We start from the raw sequence: 23659 nt of genomic DNA, 5'->3' as shown, positions 1-23659 counted from the left end.
ACTTGTAGTCAGATATTTGTACTTCTTAATAGTCTCATGATGGGGATTCTCTAAGTACAAATAACAAGTGTTCACTCAATATGTGGTCATAAATGTTACATGCGTAAAAACTCTAATAATAAATATAAAATAAATGATCAAATTCTGTTTAAAATTTTGGTGTAGAACACACACATGCATTATTTCAGTGTAAATCATTGTCATTTCATATTTTTATTGTCATTTCTAAATAGATTGTCAGCTTTATGTACTGCAGTGTAATGTGCAGTGGATTGTTTCTAAAACTTTGGTTTTTATTATGGATTGGTGTCCAGAGCCCTGTCCAGTGATTGGTATGAGTGCCCTGACTACACGCAGACTGTGAAAAACGAGTGCTACTTCAACAAGACCTTCACACGAATCTGGACCTCCTACTGCATCCAGCTGCGCTCGGTTCCTCAGAACACAACCTATGATGAGGCCTGCTTTACAGTGGAGAATATAGGTGAGTTCTGTCAAAATGCTCATTAGCCGTGTTTCTACTGCCTAAAGCCAGTCTGCTAGTGCTTGTCCGGAGCAGTCTCTTTTTCACAGTAATTTACAGGGCTTGATCGAGCCTCTGATGTTTTTTTTGCCCTCTGAAAAACCTTGGACCAAAGCAAGCTACCAATGGCTCGAGGAGTAGTAACTTATCTAAGAATCCTTTTTTGATAAGCACTTTTTAAGGGGATTTTAAGGCTTAAAACTCTAATTGGTACATTGACTTTTGAAGAGATAAACCAGAGACTCAGAAAAAGGATGAGCCTTTCTAGTGTGTACATTTCAAATGTACCACATTGCATAAAAGAGGGGACGGAGACAAAATGGTGTGATGATCGTGTGAGGATTTCAACTAGAGTTGGAGACCAATCACCCTGAGTCACAATAAAATTTGACCAATGAATTTTGTACATAAGACCACTCCCGTATAAATATGACGAGTCATAATGTAATATGAGGTCTCTATTGAAAACATCACAACCACCGAACCAAGTATTGAGTTTGGGGGCAATTATGACATGCAAAAGCATGTGCAGGCAAAGCGCCACCAAAAGCGTAACCGGAGGCCTGCATTACAAGTTCAGTAATCAGAATAATTATGGGGCATGCAGGTTACCTAGCTTTCAAGGGATTGTTACAGGTTTCCTAGCTTACAAGAGATTGCAAAGTTTATTTTAAAACAGTTTGTTGGGAAAGCATTCCTAGTCCAAATAAAAAGGGTGCTGCGAAGACCACAGACTTGTTGGGAAAATAATGTTTATAATATATAATGTTTATATATATAATGATATATTGGCCGTACAGTATAGCTAACTGACAATGAACTCACACTAGGCCAGAGGTGGGTAAAGTATCCAAAATTCAAACAAAGTATTTGCAGAAAATTTTACTTTAAGTGTTATTTTTTTTTAATGGTTAACATTGTGAATGACTAATATGAACTGGGTAATCAGATATTTCATTAAGCAGTAGTATTTGGTTCTCCCATAGTTACCATTAATAAGTTTCAAATTGGGACAATTTTGACACTTACCACTACTTTTTTCAGGTTTGAGTTGGAATTCATGTAGGCTATAAATTGCGATGTCAGTTCGATGTACAGCATGCATAATCATATTTATTATCATTTGACAGTAACGGAGGAATGCCGCATAATGTAGTGAAGTAAGAGTAATGATTTTTCTGTAATATTTTACTTGAGTAAAAGTAAACTTAAAAGTACTCAAAAAGTACATGTTACCCAACAATTTTACTCAAGTAAATGTAAAGAAGTAAATGTAATTTGTTACTACCCACCTTTGTACTAGGCACAGTTGTCTTGAAGCAAGCCAGGGCGTCATTGTCCCCTCTCCCCTGAGGGCCCGCACTCACTCCATTTTTACTTTCCGAGCACGCTTATGTCATCGATGAGGTGTTGCTCTCGCTCAGTACAGTGGACATTGCTTTAGTTATATTGATTTGTATTATTTTGATCATTTGGGATGCAGTGACAAAGTCAAATCTTTTGCTGAACATATCTACCCCTTTTTGACCCTCATAAATGTTAATAAGAGTCATTGTGCTGCCTGTATTTAGAGAATTGCAAGGTTTTTGCATCTTTGATAATCTATGACAATTCACGTTCATTGAAAAGTAAGCATGATTAATTAATCCATATGAAACAGCACCCTTAGAAGTGAAGTTGCATCTTCTGTTTTGTGATCAGGCACACTATGCATTCACACTACAAGTGTACTGTGCCCAAGCCGAAAAATATGTACTCTGGCCCAACTTTTACAACCAGACAAGGGCCGGCCAACCTAAAACAGAGGGACTCACAGGGAAAGACATTGGTTTACCAAAAGGAGAACTGTTGCATAGAAAAAGTACCATGGTGTGTTACCGTGAAGGGACCTAGACTGCTATTTCTATTTCTCAGTTTCAGTTTACCATTCTCCTTAATCTGGAGGTGACTTGAAGTGTTGTCGAATCAGACTGTCAGAGAAACTCCAGCTAGGGATTGGCTTATGACAAATTTAATAGAAGAGTGAACAGAATAAACAGATGCATCTCTAGTTTAGGGACAACATTAACAAGGCTGACAGACTACGTGCAAGCCGAACTAAAGGGACAGATTGCTGATGTACCGGTGATAAGGCAGTATGACAAAATAAAAATGCCTGTCCTAGTAAGCATAACTTTTCAAGATTAGAGGCAATAAGTGGTGTGTGAGCTTTACTCAACTACTTGGACCCTGCAGGGAGCTCATGGTAAAAGGATGTACTATTCTTCAATGCAACCTGCCTGTCAGGGCCACGAGTGAGGAAGCATTACATTACTCACTTCTAAACTTCCACTTCCAACTGAGCCTGGTTTCTCTCTAGGCTTTTTTTCCCCTTCACTTTCATCAGTTGGTGAAGTTTTGTTTCTTGCCACTGGCTTGCTTGGTTTGGGACTTGTGGAGCTGCACATCGATGGATTTGCTCTTCAGTGTTTGGACTTTCAGCAGCGAAAATTAAACCACACTGAACTGAACTAAACTGTACTTCAACTCTGAAAACTGAACTGACACGGTTTCAATTTACTAGAACTAGGACTGTGCAATTAATCGAAAATCCATTTTCGATTACGATTTTAGCTTCTAACGATTATGAAAAAACATAATCGAGATAAACGATTATTGCATCATATACTGTCCCTTTTCCAGTTGTACACATTTGTTGCTCTTAAAAGCAAGTCTGCATAAAAGTCTGCATGCTTTGTGTGTGTGTGTGTGTGCGGCGCGCACACAGTCAGAAGCATGCGGTTAGCATTCGGTCTCATTCGCAGTCGCACACTGAGACGAGTAGAGCATATCATCTAAAAAGTTGTCTTAATCCGAGCGCTTTAATGGTGAAATAGGTGTCAAAACGCGGTGTTTGGTGATTATTCATATTAACCCTCATTTGTGTAATCAAAAGACATGTGAAAGAGAAACCATTAAAGTGTGCACAATGTCCCTGCTGTCACCTGTTTTTATCATTATTAATCAAACAACAAAAGGAGAAAATCCCTTACTGCTCTTGACTGAAGGACTTTTGTAGCTAAAGTTTTTTTCTTACAGTGAAGATGCTTAAAGCACAATTTGTTTCATATTTTTGTTCTTGTGTATTTATTTATCTTTCCTTTGCAGGGAGGAAAATAACTGTATGCACTTGAAGTCAGAATTATTAGCCCTCCTGAATATTAGCCGCTTTTTTCCTCCGCAATTTCTGTTTAATGGAAAGAAGTTTTTTTTCAACTTATTTCCGAACATAATAGTTTTAATCACTCATTTCTAATAACCAATTTCTTTTATCTTTGCTATGATGACAGTACTTTATGTTACTAGATATTTTTCAAACTACAAGCATTCAGATTCAAAGTGCTATTCAAAGGCTTAATTAGGGTAATTAGACAAGTCATTGTATTACAGTAGTTTCTTCTGCAGACAATAAAAAATATTGTGCTTAAGGGGGGTAATAATATTGACCTTAAAATGAGTTTCAAAATATTTAAACCTGCTTTTATTCTAGCCAAAATTAAACAAATAAGCCTTTCTCCAGAAGAAAAATATTAGAGGAAATACCGTCAAAATTGCTTGCTCTTTTAAGCATCATTTGGGAAATATTTATTTTTAAAAAATTCACAGGAGGGCTAATAATTTTGACTTCAACTGATAGTTGATTTGAATAATTGTGATTACAATTATGACCAAAATAATCGTGATTATGGTTTTTCCCAAAATCAAGCAGCCCTAACTAGAACTTCTATGTTAAGCTGTTTTGGCACAGTCTACATTGTAAAAGCACTATAGAAATAAATATGAATTGAATAAATTCTGAAGTATGAGTCCCACAGGTTAAAATAAAATGCTCTTTTGTTGATAATGTGGGAGTCTATCAGGTCCTGTACTGCAGAGAATACCTAATTATATACGGGTGTGGCTTTGCATCAAGATTCCACTCATTAGTACTTCATTGGCCTATTTCCATCCTAGTCAGAGTGATTGGTCTCTTAAGCCCGGTTCAGATTTTTCGATTATGTCCCTATTTTGGAAAAGTTTGCTTGACATAGGGTGTCATGGGGATTTATAAATGATATTTGGGCATTGAGAGGCAAGATTCAATAGTTTCATCTTGTGTAGCGTGTCATAAACACTCATTATGTTCTCATTCAAACTGGTAGCTAAGGCTGCATCTGAAATTGCATACTTTCATACTATATAGTATGCTAAAAAATAGTATGCGAGTCGAGTAGTATGTCCGAATTCATAGCATTCAAAAAACACCTATGCGAGAAGTACCCGGATGACTTCCGGCGAGAATCTGAAGTGCGCGTTCGATGCACGCTACTCTATGCAATGATGCTATGTGAGATAATTCATAAATGGGAGTGAAGCAACACAACTGACGTTGGTACGTCACGATTAGGGGTGGGTATCGTTTGGGATTATTTCGATACCGGTGCTAAATCGATACTTTTAAAACTATACCGGTGCCAAAACGGTCCCTGAGCTGGAACTTTTAGCCACGAATTTATGGTGGATGACTCTAGAAAAATCTTTTAAAAAATAATTTTAATAGAACAATATAATTTAAGTTTAAAGTAACCATCAATTCATATTTTAAATATTTGAATTACATTAATATATTTCCTTTGATCATTTGTTGGTTAGCATGAATTTAAGATTTGCATTTTGAAAATACAGTAGCTTACTATTAACCTGTTGGGGGCGACACGTACTTTTGGGAGCACATTTTAACATATATATCAAAAAATACTTTAAAAATTATTCGAAGTCATTTTTTTCCATGCATCACTCTGCAGTCTTCATAAACAAAATAATTAAATCGCTTAAACTCAAAATAATCTTCCTTGTTAGTTTATTTGACAAGTAACTTTGTATTGGTGTAGGATAACACATTTCGAACATTCGAAATGTAAAGTACATCAAGGCACATTGTTGCACCTGTAAACTTTAACAGATAGGCCTACAGTTGAAGTCAATTTATTTTGCCCTCCCATTCATTTAAATTAATGTTTCTGAAATTTTTCCACAGTGTTTCCTAAAAAAAAAATTCTGTAAAAAAAAATATAAACAATGTACACCGTTCCCTTTGAAGATTTATCAGATATGTTTTTAGGAGTCTGTTTTCCATAACAAACTTGCAAAATCTGAACTTGCGAGGAGAGTATGCAAAACTTTAACTGTGTGTAGGCTACTTAATATTGAGGAAAAGCCCCAATCAGATGAAATGAATGTCTGCAGCACTGCCTCTGTTTTCAGATGTCTCCGTTTTCCCCATCCACACTGAGATGGAGCAGCAGCATTTTAAAATGAAAATGGCCTCTTCAGCATTTCCAAAACACTCAGTTTTTCGGCGCTGGAAAACTCCAGCGTAGTGTGGACGGATAGCGTAACCATAGCTAAACTTATGCGTTTTCAAACTAAAACGCATTATTGTAAACGGGGCCTTTTTCTGAATACAACTGTCTTGCAAAATAACTAGTAAAATATTATGCACTGACTGTCAGCATGGGGAAGATAAAACAGTAGATATTAGAAATGAGTTAGTTAAACTTATGTTTAAAAATGTGTTGTAAATAAATCATGTGTTGAAGACGGAAATCAAAAATGAATGAAGGCAAAACTAAACGAGTTGAATATGACTTACATAAGCGTGACTGAAAACTACGTTTGATCAATGTCTTACATCTATTCTTTGGTACTTGCCGACTTTTTGTAATTTAAAGACTGCATTTCCTGATGTGAAACTATGTACACTAGTTTTCTGATTAATAATGGTCTCTGCATAGCCGAGGACTTCCTGTATTAAAAGTGTTAAAATCACTATTGAAAACAGAAGTGTGATATCATCAACAGTGGACATTTTGATAGTGTTTCACAACTTTAACATGACTGAAGTTTAATCTTTTTATTACCTTTGTCAATTTGGGCATCAACTTCTGACAAATGCGGGGAACTGATGCGCACAGCACCATCACAGAAGGAGCGAGTGCCCGAGGGAGCGATTGCATGTGAAATGTGTCATTAGGCTTGACATGTTTCCCTCTTACATGCAACTTTTGTAAAGCACATTGCTGTTTCAGAACCCTAGCTTGTAAAATACACTTTAGAATGCTTAGTTTAAGCAAATTTGATGAACGTGATCATGCGTGTTGATCTGAAGAGTGTCGATCTGGCTCACTGAAAACCATGCCTGAATGCGCTGTACTGCACGCGTTGCGTGCGTGCGTTACCTAGAAACAATAACAATCGCCTGACATCACCTGTCTGTATTCCTCAAAGTTGTTTAGAATGAAATGTTTAGAGATGTTGTGACACACCGCCTATGTGTGACTTTGATGCACCTCTTTGATGCTTCTTAGGTCCTTGTTGCAGCACCAGTGGCACCGAAATTCATATGCTGATTTGAACCAGTACATACTGGTTACAAAGGTACCGGTGTTATAATGGCACCGGGTTTCGGTACCCAACCCTAGTCACGATCATGATGAAATGGCGGATGGAGCTCTGAGTTCCATTCATACTGTATAGAACACACTTTTCTAACGGCGTGTATTAAATTCAAATTCAAATGCAGTACCTACTGATTAGTAGGCAATTTTGGACACAGCCCAGGTCATTTTTATAAGAGTGCCTTTGAAACTTCTGTTTTTGTTTACAGCCATTGCTGGTAAACTCCAAACATGCTTCTTGCTGGCATGGAATGAATCTACAGTTTTTATTCACTAAATGTACACACAGTATCTTGGAGAAACTAACATCTACGGGGAATACTTGATAGACAACTGCAGAGATATTTGTGATGTAATGCGCTGGCTTCGTGATGACAGAATAATGGCAGTTGTAGATGCCACATGATGATTGATCGCAAAGCAATGTGTAGTCTGGCATATTTGCTTTATTTATGATTCTATCTGACACAGTGATTGTTTTACTGACAATAAACGTCATGTAATCGTAGAGGCTTCAAACTGTGTTTCACTTGCATTATTAAGTGGAGTATATTTCAAATGTTTGACTGTACGCATGTTAATAAGTATGCTTAAGCTTACCGCTGTGTGTTTTGACCTCACAGTGTATCCTGATCCACCAGTTGGGCTGAACTGGACTCTGCTGAATGTGAGTCGTTCAGGGTTGCACTTTGACGTCCTTGTGCGCTGGACCCCCCCTCCTTCAGCTGATGTGAAGACAGGCTGGATGAGTCTGGTGTACCAGCTTCAGTACCGGGTCAAGAACAACACCTACTGGGAGATGGTATGTCTCTAGCACCACTCACTAAAGAGAGGAACGAAGAGGTTAAAGATAGCAAATCCTGAGGTCTAAGAATAATTGATAATTACTCGCTTGTTTATTTTGTGGTGATGCAGCCACCATGAATCAGACTATTTAATTCAGCATTCATGAGTAAAATAACCAACACAAGCACCAGATTCACGAGTATTTTTCAGATTTTTATCCCCTAGTCAATTTCTTAAAGGGATAGTTCACCCCAAAATAAAACTTGGTTCATTTCTTTCTTCTGTTTAACACAAAACAAGATATTGTGAAGAACGTTGGAAAAAAGCAGCAATTGGCATCCAAAGTAGGAACAATTATTGCAATAGAAGTCAGTTTTCCCCAGTGTTTTTCAGTATGCATTCAACGGCCACTTTATTAGGTACACCTTATTAGTAAGAGGTTGGACCTCCTTTGGCCTTCAGAACTGCCTTAATCCTTTGTGGCATAGATTCAACAAGGTACTGGAAATACTCCTCTATATTGTCCATATTGAAATGATAGCATCATGCAGTTGCTGCAGATTTGTCTGCTGCACATCCATGATATAAATCTCCCGTTCCACCAGATCCTAAAGGTGCTCTATTGCATTGAGATCTGGTTACTGGAGACCATTTTAGTACTGTGAACTCATTGTCATATTCTAGAAACCAGTCTAAGATGATTCACGCTTTATGACATGGTGCTCTATCCTGCTTGAAGTAGCCATCAGAAGATGAGTACACTGTGGTCATAAAGGGATGGACATGGTCAGCAACAATACTCAGGTAGGCTGTGGGGTTGACACAATGCTCAGTTTGTACTAATGATCCCAAAGTGTGTCAAGAAAATATCCCCCACACCATTACACCACCACCAGCCTGAACCGTTGACACAAAGCCAGATGGATCCATGCTTTCATCTTGTTGATGCCAAATTCTGACGCTACCATCCGAATGTCGCAGCAGAAATTGAGACTCATCAGACCAGGCAACGTTTTTCCAATCTTCAATTGTCCAATTTTGTTGAGCCTGTGTGAATTGTAGCCTCCTGTTCTACTTCTGTTGCTGTAGCCCGTCTGCCTCAAGGTTTGGCATGTTGTACTGTTTCCTTTCTATCAACTCTAAACAGTCTGGCCATTCTTTTCAGACCTCTGGCATCAACAAGAAATTTGCGCCCACAGAACTCCTGCTCACTGGATATTTTCTCTTTTTCAGCACATTCTCTGTAAACCCTAGAGTAATCCCAGCAAATTAGCAGTTTCTGAAATACTCTGACCAGCCCGTTTGGCACCAACAACCATACCACAATCAGTGACTTAAATCATCTTTCTTCCCAGTTCTGATGCTCGATTTGAACTGCAGCAGATCGTCTTGACAATGTCTACATGCCTAAATGCATTGAGTTGCTGACATGTAATCGGCTAATTAGAAATTTGCGTTAACAAGCAGTTGGTCAGGTGTACCTAATAAAGTGGCCAGTGAGTGTATCTTGCTTTGTGTTCCAGAAAATAAAGACACTGACAGGTTTGTGGGGGTTGAGTAAATAATGACAGAGCTTTACTCTTCACCTCAAACACACACATAATGTAAAGAGATATTTACATTGTTTCCTTATTATTTTTATTTAGTTGACATTGAAAGTTACTTCTTAAACAAAATTATGAGGTTATTTATATGAACACATTGAATATTGGGATAGTTGCATTAAATACACATTGAATTTTGGGATGGTTGCACATTTTATCTTCAGTTGAAGATAGTAGAATTTTAAAGTTGTCTATAGTGATTCATAAAATGTCAAAATTCAGTCCCTTTAAGTGTTAAAAAAAACCCTGCAAAACAAAATTTTAAAACAAGCATTTTGCTCTTGTTTTACAACATTACACCTACAGCAAACAGTCCTAAGCATACTATTTGTTGTGCTTCATAAGACTTTAATATATCTTTGTGAGCCAGGGGTATTGATTTTGTTTCACCTGTATATGTTTTTATTATTATTATTATTATTATTATTATTATTATTATTATTATTACCATGATGATTATTATTATTATTATAAAACTGTTAGTAACTGTAAGCTCAAGTAACAGTTTTTAAACTAAACGAATCTACCTTAAAGGTCCCATGAAGTGCTTTAAAATGTGCATTTTTTGGTCAAGATTTAATAAGAAACTGAAGTATGATGTGACGTTTTTAGGCATTTAGGCTGAAGCGACAAACTACAAGCTTTGGTTGTTTATATTAGTTTCATATTTTCTAAACACAGATTTTGTCACTGTTTTGGAGCACACTAGCTAATAGACATTCTAAAAGCTTACAGTCTAAAAACTAACATCTAACATTTTTATTTTAATTTTACGCCAACTGTAAGGATCTACTAAAGAAAAAAAAGCGATCTGCATCTCAGATAGCCTGAAGCCTCCTTTCCACTGCACACGACAGAGCGACAGACAGAGAGTCAGACAGAGAGTAGTCCAGGAGCTCCGATCATCGAATTTTTAGTGTTGTCCAATCAGGTCCGTGCACGCAAGATGAGAAATAGTAGTTTTATTGGTTGTTGTTTATTTCGGAAAAAGTCCATATTTATTTTTTATATTGTCTCCACATTCCCTCCAATATTTTTTAGCAGTCTATGAGTTTGTAGTATTCATTCATTCAACCATGGCGAATGCACAGCTAATAAATGCTCTTGCTTTTGCACTCCTTTATTTCGGCTACTGCGAGAACTGCTTCTCTCCCATGGTGCACGACAGTACAGAAAATTCTGCAGTGGAAAGGCAGCTTGAGGGTGAATAAATGATGTTAATTTTTGGGTGAACTATCCCTTTCAACGTGATCATTTCTATCAGCCAGAATCAAGCTACTGTAAAATAACATAAACCTAAAGAAATCATCCTGCAAAGTGAAGCTATGGAGTTTACTAGACCATCACACACTCCATCTTTTGATCATCTTGTCTCTATGTGGACTCCAGACATTGCGGCAGACAAAATTAGCCATACCACTCTATTTACTGGATTCTGGGGGAAATGATTTTGTTTTGGAGACGCGTTATAAACCAGTTTTCATTCTAAAATGATCATGCATGCTCTGTAATTCAGGCTTGCTTCTGGGAGACTGGCAGGATTTTGAGGAGCTCTTTTGGGTTTGTACTCCCAAACAGCCACGTTCCCCCTTCCTGCCAAGCGGTCCTGCCCAGACTGAGCAGACTCACCAAAACCACACGGAGCCACGTGTTAAATCACTGCCGTATGCTGGCAGGCCTCAATAGATCCAGTGATTCACTGTTATAGTTGTTCCTGTAGGCTTTACAGCAGTACATGAGCGTTTTTGCTGTCCTCAAGAGATTTCGCAGTTATAAACTTTAAGAATGATTTTAGTAAGGATCTTGACAATTGTTCTTTTTTGTGGGTTAAAAAAAAAATTAATGTTAATGCTTCGATAATTGATGCTTTCTTCTAAGAGCAGGAGTCGTAACATTTCACAGTGAAAAAATAATGTGTTTTTTCCCAGAGCTGTTGGGTTGCAATAAATGGCTAGAGAAAAACTAAACATTCTCTAGGGAGAATACATTTGACACATAATTATCTGTTTTTGCATATGTACACAAAAGAAATGCTGCAGTTCAACAATGAAGAGAAAAGGGAAGAAATGTGATCTATGAAATGTGCCAAATAAAATAATTCAAATTCAAAATAAATCAGGTTATTTGAGTGTTTTCAATTTTTAGATGCCACAGATACGGTCTTCAATTTAAAAGGGACCCCCAAAATGCAAACGCAGTCTGTATAGTTTATTGTCTTGTTTTTTGTTTATTGCTGGTTTAAATGTATTTTTGTTGTTACAGTTTGTAAATTGTTTTTGTGGGCTCCAAACATTGATGATGATTAAAAATGTTGATTAAATGTAAATAATATCCATAAAAAGAACTAAAATATTATTTGGAAACATTTTGTGTATATCACTATTGGTTGATTTCTTTATGTGCATTTTATTTAATAAATAAATAAACATGTAAATAAAATAACATGATAAATAACCATGGAAACACCCATGAAAATTATTAAAAATTAAATAAAATGCACATAAATAAATCAATCAATAAGCAATAATTTTCCCTCCTCAATATAACTCATCCCTACTCATTTTACCTACTCAATATAACACTCAGTTTATTGACTGATTTATTTATGTGCTTTTTATTTATAATTTTTTTTATTAACATGGTTTTTAATAAACTGCACATAAACAAATCAATCAATAAACTAAGTGTTATATTGAGTCAAGAAAAGTAATAATTAAATTAAAATATAAGCAATAAAAAAGTATTTGATTGACATTAATAGTTTTAATTAGATCAAAACAACCATGCAAATACAAAAATGCACATAAATAAATAAATAAACCAACAAAAAAAATTTCTCTACTCAATACAACTGGGTCAATATATGCTCAGAATATACTCAATATAAATGAATAACCATGTAAAATAACTACAAATAAATAAAATGCACATGAATAGATATGTCAATAAACAGTGTTATATTGGGTTGAAAAAAAAAATGAATTCCCTATTCATAACACTAAGTTTATTGATTTTATTTAATGAATAAATAACCATATGAACAATATAACCATGATAAATAACCATGTAACTAGCCATGCAATTTTAAATAACCATGTAAATAAATAAACATTTTAAAAAATACACATAAATAAATCAATCAATAAACTGAGTGCTTTATGGAGTAGGGAAAATGAGTAGGGATCAGTTATATTGATTGGCGAAAATGAATACCATACTCAGTATAACTCATTGATTTATTTTGGTTGTTTTATTTCATTTTTATTTATTTGCATGGTTATTTTGATCAAATAAAGCTATTAATTTCAGTCAAATATATTTTTTTCTTTATTGCTTTAACTTTTATTGTATTATTAATTTTTCAGACTTAATATATAAGTTTATTGATTGATTGATTTATGTGCATTTTATGTGATGAATAAATAACCATATAAATAAAATAACCATGATAAATAAGAATGTAAATAACCATGTAAATGAATAAAAATGAAATAAAATTATATCATTAAACTACCTGTCAAATTCGATAGGGAAATGAGTAAGGACGAGTTATATTGAGTAGGGCATATGAATGTTTATTGATTTATTTATTTATGTCTATTTTATTTGTATTTATTTACATGGTTATATTGATCAAAAGACAATCAATCAAATTATTATTTTCTCTTTATTGCTTTTATTTTTATTTTAATATTAATTTTTCCAATTCAATTTCAAAATTACATTGTTTATTTCTGTGAATTTTATTAATTAAATTAATAGCCATATAAATAAAATAATCATGATAAATAACCATGTAAATGAAAATTTAATAAAATGCACGTAAATCTATCAAAAAACTGAGTGCATTTTATTTTTATTTTTTTACATGGTTAATTTCATCAGATTAAAGCTATTAATTTTAATCAAATTATATATTTTATCTTTATTACCAACTTCCCTTTTACATGTTTTACTGGACTGTCGTGCTTTTAATTATTCCAGAAGGCTTTTTTTATGAAATTAACTCTCTTGAGGACCTTTTTAACAAAGTGACACCAGGAAAAATGTTAAAATGTTTATCCTGTATTAACAATAAAATTTTATTTAATTTATGTATTAATTTGTTTGTTGTTTTAATTGTATATTTATTGTTGAAACTTTCTTGCCATCAAAATAGCTGTGGTTGCTGACATGGAATTAAATGAAAAATACGTTACATTTTCCTTTGTTGCTTTAATTTTAATTATATTATATATTTTCCTGACTCAATATAGCACTCAGTTTATTGTTTGATTGATTTATGCGCTTTTTATTTAATGAATAAATAACCCTGTTAATAAAAAAAACATGTAGATAAAAAAAAATAAATTATAAAATGCACATAAATCAATCAATCAATCAATAGGGTTATATTAAGTAGTGAAAATGAATTACCAACTCGATATAACACTCTGTTTACTGATTGATTGATTTATGTGCTTTTTATTTAATTTAAATTCATTTATTTACATGGCTATTTTAATCAAATGAAAACTATTAATTTCAAGCAGATAATTTGTTTTCTGTATTGCTTTCATTTTTATTTTATTATAATAATTAGCTTATTTTATTACATTTACCCTACCTACCCTATTTTAATAAACACATTAAACTGACAGGCCTGGAGAAAAATGCAGCTCTTCTGACATGTCCATTTGTCTCTCTGAGTAAATGTAATGGTTCACAAATGCCAGTTTATTGCTCAATCTTTTCTTATTTACGCTTTCGTCCTCTTTTACCGCAGCAGGAGCTGGAAAGCGGCACACAGCAGTCCATCTATGGTCTGCACACAGATAAAGAGTATGAAGTGCGAGTTCGCTGTAAGATGTCAGCCTTCAACAACTTCGGTGAATTCAGCGACAGCGTATTTTTGCAAGTTGCACAGATTCCAAGCAAAGGTAGGTCAGCGCCAAACTACTTGACTTGCTAGTCAGCAAAGTGAAAGCAGATGTGCAGCATTAATCAGTTCAGCACCAATCAGTTCAGCACTTTACTCCAGTTTCAGATATGTTTTTTTTTTTTTGTTTGTTTGTTTGTTTGTTACAGAATCAACGTTTCCGATGGCGCTGGTGTTGAGTTTTATACTGATTGGGGTTGTGATTCTTCTGATCTTCATTGTCATCTCCCAGCAGCAGAGGTGAGGTAGTTTTATTATTATTATTATTATTATTGTTGTTTGTATCTTTCAAAGAAAAATCTAATATAAATAATATTAAAATCATATTTCGTCAATTCAGGGTTATTGAAAAATTTTAGTGCTTTCCACACATAAACTTTACTTGGGTGAGCCGCCCAACAGGCACGTGCACACATAGGGCTCAACCTGTGCAGTGCACATGCCCTTTTTAGTCTTGGATAGAAAGTGCCCTTCCAAAATGATCAAAAGTGCCCCCGCGACAAATCAAAAGTGCCCCCCCCCCCCCCCCTCCCGCTTTACAGAACTCGCTTCAACACTGCTGATGAGAACGCGTGACAACACCGCTCTTCAGTACGCGCACGGCAACAACAACAACAACTACAATAATAATAACAATAATAATAGTAATAGTAAAATGAAAAAATAATAATATGAATGAATCTTTACAAAGAAATGTATAACATTAATATTAAAATGCTAATACTGTATTTCAATAATTAATAGTATGAATGAATATATATTATATTTATTGTATATGCATCTTTACAAAGAAATGTAGAACATTATTAATACTAAAATGCTGATACTGTATTTCAATAATTAATAAAATCTATATATTGTTATTTAAATATGTAATAAAATTTAAATATTTAACTTAGTATCCATGATAGTAATAAGAGTAATAGTAAATAAATTTATATGAATAAATAATAGTATGAATAAGTACATATGTATTTATGTAAATGTATCATACAAAAAAATGTATAACATTAGTAATAATAAAATAATATTATTTTAATATTTAATAAAAATCAATATAGTGTTACTTAAATATATTGTATAATAATAGTTTAATATTTAACTTAGTATTAATTCTAATAATAGTATACTAAAATAAAAATAATAATAAATATTAATATGAATATATTTATTATTGTATTTGCATCTTTACAAAGTAATGTTTAACATTATTAATATTAAAATGCTAATATTGTATTTCAACATTTAAGAAAACCAATTTATTGTTATTTAAATATGTAATAATATTTAAATATTTGACTTAGTATAAATGACGATAATAATAGTGATAATGATAATAAATAATGGTATTAAAAAATATTTAATGAGTGTGTAAGGATGCTTCTCAGTGATGAGTTAAGGCAGGAAAAGGGAATCCTCTGCATAAAACATATGCTGGATAAGTTGGCGGTTCATTCCTCTGTAATAAAGGGGAACTGAACCAAAGTTAGAATTAAATTAGAAGTTAGAGTCAAATGATTTTAAAAAGTATATCATACACAATGAAAATCAAGCATCTTTATTTAATCCTATTATTGTAGAAATTAATTACATAAACACTATAAAAACGAATCATTATTTACATTACTGATTAAAAGTTAGATTCAAATAATTCGGAAGTATGCACTTACATTTATTTTTATATTATTTTTTTCCACAGGTTGATGGTAATCTTTTTACCACCTATTCCTGCACCTAAAATTAAAGGAATCGACCCAGAGCTGCTGAAGGTAATTTTACAAAACATGGTTACTTGTATAAAATGCCATTATTTTGTTTTATACAAATAATTATACTTCTATTGTTATTGCAACTGCAAGTTATTATGATATAATGTATAGTTAACAGTATGCAATATAGTAAACAGAGCAGGGAAATAATAATGCCTAGTGATTTTTTTATATAATATTAGAAAAGATTCCACTTTGTTTTTTGAGTGACTGACAAAAACATCTCATTAGTTGCCAACAAAACAAATGGTGGAGAGGTGAATACACTATGTACATTATGAAGGGTCTTGCATAAGTAAAACTGTAGCATTATAAAATTAGAGCGAAAAGGACTGCACCTGTGAGCAACAGTGGAGTGGTACGCTGTAGAGCGAGATTGTTTTGGAAAGGTCATAATTGTTGACATATTGTGGGTGTTCTTTCGTAATTTTCCACCTCCAGAGAGTGCAGGGACTCGTTAATTAAACAGCCCTCGTACTCCGTTTTTAGACTGCAGTGGAAGCATTAAGTAAACAATTTAACCCAAAGAGCAATCCAGTACAAACACACCTATGCACGCTGTTTTGGGGATTTTCACATGCAGAAATATTGTTTAAAATGATGTTTCTTTACATTTCTTATAATACTGGTAACTCACTTTTCACTTGCTCATTTCTTAAAGGGAAAGTTCACAACAAAATTACATTTTTTTGAAAACCTAAGTGGTTTTAAATATTTGATCATTTCTTTTTTGTTTTGAACAGAAAACAACATGTTTAAAAAATGTTTGAAAAATCAGCCATCCACATCCATAGTAGAATGAAAATAAAACTTGGATGTAAATGTTTTTGTCAACATTCTTCAGAACATCTTGCTTTTTGTTCAACAAAAAAAAGAAACTCGGCTTTGGAACAAGTAGAGGATGAGTAAGTGATTTCTGTATGTGTACATTTGTGTGAACTTTCTCTTTAATGCATTTGTTTACATTGCTACAATACTTCCAGCTGTAGCTTTGAAGTTCGCTTGAAATCTAAATTTACAGTGTTTATTTTGACTCACGTTTTTATTCTTAAGGTGAAAATTTAAGCCATGCAAGGTAATCCACTGAAAATAAATAGTTTGTTTTGTTATTCTTCAATGAAAGTCAGAAAAATTGCTTTATGTTTGGAGTGGCGGAACAGAATTTGCTTTCGTTATTGTCAACCTGAGAGGTTCCATAGCTACTGCATATTAAGAGGTTGTTCACATATAGCATCTAAAAGTGCATGGAAAGCGTTCCTTTGTCATCTTTCATAGTTAGGCAATCATCAATCGCTTTCTCTTAGAGGGTGACAAACTAGCAAAACATTGCTGCAGCTCTGATACAAGTTTTTTTATGAAAAAAATTTCAAAGCACTGCAGGGTTTGGGTGTTCTGTGTTTGTCTGATGTAATTGGTTCACCGCAATGTGTATATTCCATACAAAGTATAAAGCTGATTGGTCAGCTCTAGTCATGTGACTCATGGACATTCTGAAAAGTTGAGATGTTTTCTACTAGCTGCACATGGAAAGCGTGTGTGCGTTGCTTCCAATATTCGCGTGCAAGCCGCACACCTCCATTGGAATTAACAAACTTGCGCAAACCACCTAGTTTTTCGCGATTTTGCGATCGCAGAATCCAACACAAAAATCAACAATAGGTTGCAAATTTTTGTGTCATAAAAATTGTAAATAATCTCATTAATCATCTCATTACAAACCCTATAATCAAATTATATGTATTTCAGTTTGCAATTGTTTCACTTGACTTATAGACATAGTTGCATAAGCAGAGCATGTGATGTATTTTGAGTGTCTCTCGAAAAATGACATCTCACCTGTGCCCTCACAATCGTGATGTTACATGAAAGGTGGGGGATTGTTTTGCAGCCTGTGCATTAAACAGACGTGGGTGAAGACCGAGTGATTTACATGTGAAGTCAATGCAAAGATGCGATTAGACATCCTGTAGCACAAATGGAGTGAATAATACGGCGCGAATTAGGCGTTTTGTATGTTTGACTTGGTATTATGATGTGCATCAAATCAATAAATAATTTTTATTATTTAAAATTATTCTCTTATCCGTTGATAAGAGAAAATGCTTCCCTGCCAGTAACGAGTTTTTGGTAATCTGTATGTTAGGTGTATTATAGTAGGGGAGTCGTATGTGTGAATTACAAGATGTACATCATGAGGTACATTTTAGATCTTGACAAGAGACCAAAATAAATAAGCTTTATTTTTATGATTTGTGTCATTGTCATTGTGTCACATTTCACACCTAACATAGTTATCAAATATGGTAAATAAGATATCATACATATATATATAAATTTTTTAAATCACAAAATGGTCCTCAAATTTCTTGGAATTACCACCACAAAATCAGTCATTTTATTGCAAAAAAATCACATTAAAATAGTGGAAAAACTAGAGGGTCTGGATATGTGAACAACCCCCTAACTTCAAATTTTGTTCATCATAAATGTTAAATGTTAAAAAACAAACCCACATGTCAACTAATGAAATCACATAGTGTTAATTGACCTGTCGAATTTTTCTTGTTCTCCAACAGAATGGAAAGCTTGACCAGCTTGATTCTTTACTGAGCAGTCATGATATGTACAAGCCAGACTTCTACCACGAGGACCCATGGGTGGAGTTCATCCAGCTGGACATCGACGATCCTGCAGACAAGAAGAATTCTGATACCCAGCATCTGCTGGGCCTGTCCCACTCGGGTTCTTCTCACAACCTTAATTTAAAAAACGACGACGATTCCGGTCGCGCTAGCTGCTATGACCCAGAAATCCCAGATCCTGAAGACTTGGCTTCCCTTCTTCCCAACCATTCTGAACAGGGGGAGCACCAGCACTCTCTGGTTTCCAGAAGCAGCTCGGCCAATCCAGATTTCCAGCAGGAATCAGAAGTGGTGGAGACGCCCATCCAAACACAACCCAGCTGGGTCAACATGGACTTTTATGCCCAAGTAAGTGATTTCACACCAGCTGGAGAAGTGATGCTCTCACCTGGACAACTGAACACCTCTCCAGAGAAGAAGAAGAAAGAAGAAGAGAACGAGAAGAAGATACAATTCCAGCTGGTTTGCGATGGAGCCTACACTTCAGAGACCACAGCCAGGCAGTTTTCTGCAGATGTCCCATCTAGTCCTGGTCCGGAACAGGAATACCAAGCATTCCCAACTCAAGGTGTAGAGGGGAACCTCTGGAATGGCGATTACCTGGTGTCTGTCAATGATTCCCAAACACCTTACCTGCTTCTAGAACCTCCTCCAGCCCCAGTACTGCCACCAATCTCAGACTACACCGTAGCAGAGCCTCCCTCCAAATCCTCCTTCCTCGCTGCCTATGGCTTATCTGCGCAACCCAGATAAGCATCAACCAACTTTTTGGGAAACCTGACCCCATGAGGGGACTATTAAAAGCTTTTCGACGGTCTTATTGTACCTTCTTACTGCTGGAAACCAAAGTTGCACGAACGGCGGGACAAGGGCCGAAAATTCCTTACTGTTTGGGAGTTTTCCACATGGGCTTTCTCTGCTGTGCGCTACAAAATGGACGAAGCTGAAATGTTTCCTTTCTATCAGCCTTTGCAGAAGCGCTACGCTAATGTGCAGAGGGAGTTTAAACGTGTTATCGATTTACAATCAGCAACGCCAGCTGGTTACATGCAACAAAAAAAAAAAGAAATCACTACAGAAATACATGCTCGCTTGCTGTGTCAGAACTTTTTCTAAATTGCGTTTAGCATATTACTACAAAGATACAGATGTAGAGCTACAGTCAGTGGCATTGGGATGTTTACACGCAGGTTAAAGACGTATCCTTTTACTGCGATTCATCAACCCACATTCGCTTGTATGTGGAATATTACATATATTCCGTAGCATTAAATCAAGGTTCATGAAATATTTCCTTTTGCAGACAAAGTCTCAAAGTTCAGTTTTTTTTTCTCAAACATCGGCCTTGATTATTATTGGAGGAACTTTCCTCCTTAGGGAGCCTTTTGAGCGCTTTTTCCTGCACATTTTATTAATTATGATGTGGTGCAGTATTTTAGCATCACTATATATGACTGTAACGTTCGAGATCACTACTATAAAAAGTTTGAAATGATAGCTGAACAAGCGTTTACCTTGCCTTGTTCAATTGAGCTCATCTTTATTTGTATTAATGTATCCAGGGGAAATGTAAACAAAGCGCTTCTAGAGTCATTTCTGTGCAATGCAAACCGTATGGCAGGTTTTCTATGTTACCTTTGTACATGTAGCAGTTTTATATCAATGAAGACACTATAAATCTACACATGCATTTACAATGGGAGTTACGTTATGGAATAGCTGGGAAAGAAGTGCCATTTTCTTTTCATTTTTTTTGCCATCTAATGAACTATAATTCTTGCCAGGACTCAATGAAACACTGTATTCTTGTGCACCGTGGCTTCTACACAGGGACAAAGCTGCTTTAAACTAGAGTTGTTTTATGAAATAATACATTATGAGATATAATAACTGGAGATCTTTACTATTTTGTGATTGCGGACAGTTCTCAAGACGCATTGGAAGCGGAGTTGTTGGATTTCTCACAGATGTTAATTCTATGCTGTTGAAATGTTTGTACAGCGAAAGTGTTGCATGTTAAGTTGTATAGATCAGTTTATTTGGAGCGCTTTTTCACTCTTATATGTTCTCTGTTTTTAGAGAAACACAATGGAGGTAAATGATGGTGAAGAGGGAGGCTTGGGACTACAAGCTTAATTAGTCCTGGGTTTGCCTGTGATGCTTGAATACCGGGTCCTACGTTGTTTTAGGTGTTAGCTGTAATTACAGTGCCTTCTAAAAGCATTTCTTTTCTTTTTTCTTTTTTCTGTTTCCACCTGGTGTTAACATGGTTAAGTGGAGAGCCTTATGTTACAGATTGTTACAACCTGGTATTAACATGTTTAAATGTGTCTCTTGTTGTGACCACCTAACTTGTAAAAGCCTCCAACATATTCAGACAGCCTCACAAACCATTTTTAGATGTTTTTTTTAAATACTTAAAGGAATATTCTAATTTCTTGGGGCCTTTAGATTTATTTTAAAACTCCCCTTAAGTTAAACAGTCAAGGTTTACCATTTTGGAATCCATTCAGCTGATCTTTTGGTATAATGAGAACACTTTTAGCTTAGCTTAGCATAAATCAGTGATTTGGATTAGACCATTAGCATCTCACTCATATATGACAAATAGTTTGTAAATTTTTTCTATTTAAAGCTTGTGTATTTTTCTGAAAATCTTTCCTATTCATTCATTTATTAATTTTCTTTTCGGTTTCGCTTTATTAATCAGGGGTCGCCACAGCGAAATGAACCCCCAACGTTCCCAGCACGTTTTATGCAGAGGATGTTCTTCCAGCAAAATCTTTCCTAATCTTTTTCTTATTAATGATAGACGACTCAAAATTATATTTGCAGGTGCTGCCTATTATCATTGCGCCTGCTGCAGCCATTGTACAGCAGCTCAGTTGCTTATTTCTGCTTATTACGCCAAAAATATAGTATAGTTTCTAACCAGATCTGTTAGGAAAATGGCAACTTTCCATTCCATCAGTCTTAGTACATGATGTAGTAGCTACAGAAGAACTCAAGCTTTAAATAAGACAATTATCAAAATCCTTAGGTGATTTGTAAGCAAGATGCTAATGGTCCAATCAAATTCAATTGTTTATGCTAAGCTAAGCTAAAAGTGCTCCCGCCAGACCCCGAGATTAGCTGAATGGATTTAAAAATGGTCAAACTCAGCTGTTAAACTCTGTAAAATTAGTTTATTTAACAAAAAAAAAATAGTGGATTCTTTTTTCGCCATTTAAAAAATGATAGTGATCATGATTATTGAATAAAAGTTACAAAAGTAACTACTGCAAATCAGTTTCTATGTAATTCACTAGCTTTGTGTGACAAACAGACCAAAATGTAATCTTTAGCTCTATTCAGACTGGGTCATGACATCAGTGGCCATGTTTCCATCCAAAGTTGCTAATTCAATTTATACGAAAATTTTCCATGTGTCCAAGAAAACAAAATAGTCAACATAAAATATTAAAATATATAAAAATATAAATGGGAGAAACCACTGTGGCTGCACAAAATAACAAACACTTTCATGTTATCTTGCTCTTGGAGGTGGGTTCCTGATGTTAGAGAATACAATTGTTTGAATTTTGGGTCAGGTGTGCCCAAACTTCGATCTGGACAAAGGTTAGTTCCAATCTCAGTCAGACACAAGAGCTAATCAAGCTCTTAATAGGCTTTCTGGAGACATCCATGGAAGTTTGTTGAGGCAAGTTGAAGCTTTAATCTGCAGGACACTGGCCCTCCAGGATCAAGTTTGGGCACTACTGATTTAGATAATATTTTTTGTAGATCGAATAATTTATTCAATAAATGTGTTTCTGTCATAGTAAAATCACAATTATTTACCTTAAATTGAGTAATTTAAGTGTAGACATTGCATCTGCATGGCTGACTTTTTGAGAATTTGGTTTTAAAGAAAAAAAAAACATAAAAGTCTTTCAATGTGGTATCAGGAACACAATTTTACCAACCAAAAAAAGAAAAAAAATCTTAGGATCTGTTAAGTTAATACTTCATAGCATTTCCATTCAGTGGTTTTTTAACAATATCCCAAACCACAGAGTAAAAAGTACTGTTGGAAACTTGGCTAGTGAGTTAAACTTTTGGTGCTTTGCGCTGATAAATCATTATAACACATTAAATAAAATGCACAAAAATTTGCTCTGGCCTCATTTGAAAAATGTTCATTGGCAAAACAGAAAATACTGTGCCTAAAATAAAAGTCAACATTACCTCCTTGTTTGTTAGTTATTTGAACCGTTTTTAAAAATCGGTATCACATTTTAGATCATGCTTAAACACTGATATTCGACAAAGCATGTAACAAAATTAATTAATTTTCCTTTAGCTTAGTTCCTTTATTAACAATATCACATCTTAAAAATATAACAACACACAACCATTCAGAAAAAGGTTGTATTTATAAAGACTGAACACATTCTATATCATTTCTTAAAATCTTAAAAAAAAAAAAAAATCATGTAGAGCTATACTTTGCTTTCAAGATTGGAATCAAAGCCCATTCAAATTTTATTCTAATAGTCTTCATCATGCAGCAATGTGTTCAAATAAATCAAATCAAATAAATAAAATTAAATAATATTGATTTTATTTGCTAAAAATCACTGGAAGATTTTTATAAAATAACAGTCGCAATACGATCACAGACATTAAATTTCACACACGCTTACTTTCATGTGAGTTTATGTTCAGTTTTTCACTAGTAATCAAAATTCTGAGACAAAGGCAGCATAAATTCAGTCCTCTTTTTGAATGTAATGAAGTCCTTTTTTCTCGTTCACTGAAAAGAAAAGACTCAAAAGCACAATTAGTTCAGCTTTTTAGTTCACTGACTCACTGATTCAGTCTTAGCAGTTCTGACAGCTCATCGGAGAGGGAGATTACCACTGAATAATGACTGCAGAGAATATAAAGCAAATTCTGCTA

The 23659-nt window shown here is 34.6% G+C and overlaps 1 protein-coding gene across 2 annotated transcripts in view; it reads left to right on the top strand.

The window, feature by feature from the left end:
• ghra (growth hormone receptor a) overlaps nt 1-22942 on the top strand; it is a 152217-nt gene extending 129275 nt beyond the window's left edge. Inside the window, exons 3-8 of one of the 2 annotated variants that reach the window (XM_073908936.1) lie at nt 315-484; nt 7623-7801; nt 14155-14308; nt 14457-14547; nt 16007-16076; nt 18653-22942. In XM_073908936.1, the coding sequence (XP_073765037.1) occupies nt 315-484; nt 7623-7801; nt 14155-14308; nt 14457-14547; nt 16007-16076; nt 18653-19471 (1483 nt within the window). In that variant the 3' untranslated portion in view covers nt 19472-22942. 2 annotated transcript variants of the gene reach the window in all.
• The last annotated feature ends 717 nt before the right edge of the window (nt 22943-23659 follow it).

Source organism: Danio rerio, chromosome 8 (genome assembly GCF_049306965.1).
Source record: "Danio rerio strain Tuebingen ecotype United States chromosome 8, GRCz12tu, whole genome shotgun sequence".
NCBI lineage: Eukaryota > Metazoa > Chordata > Actinopteri > Cypriniformes > Danionidae > Danio > Danio rerio.
This window is presented reverse-complemented; position numbering and strand designations above follow the sequence as displayed.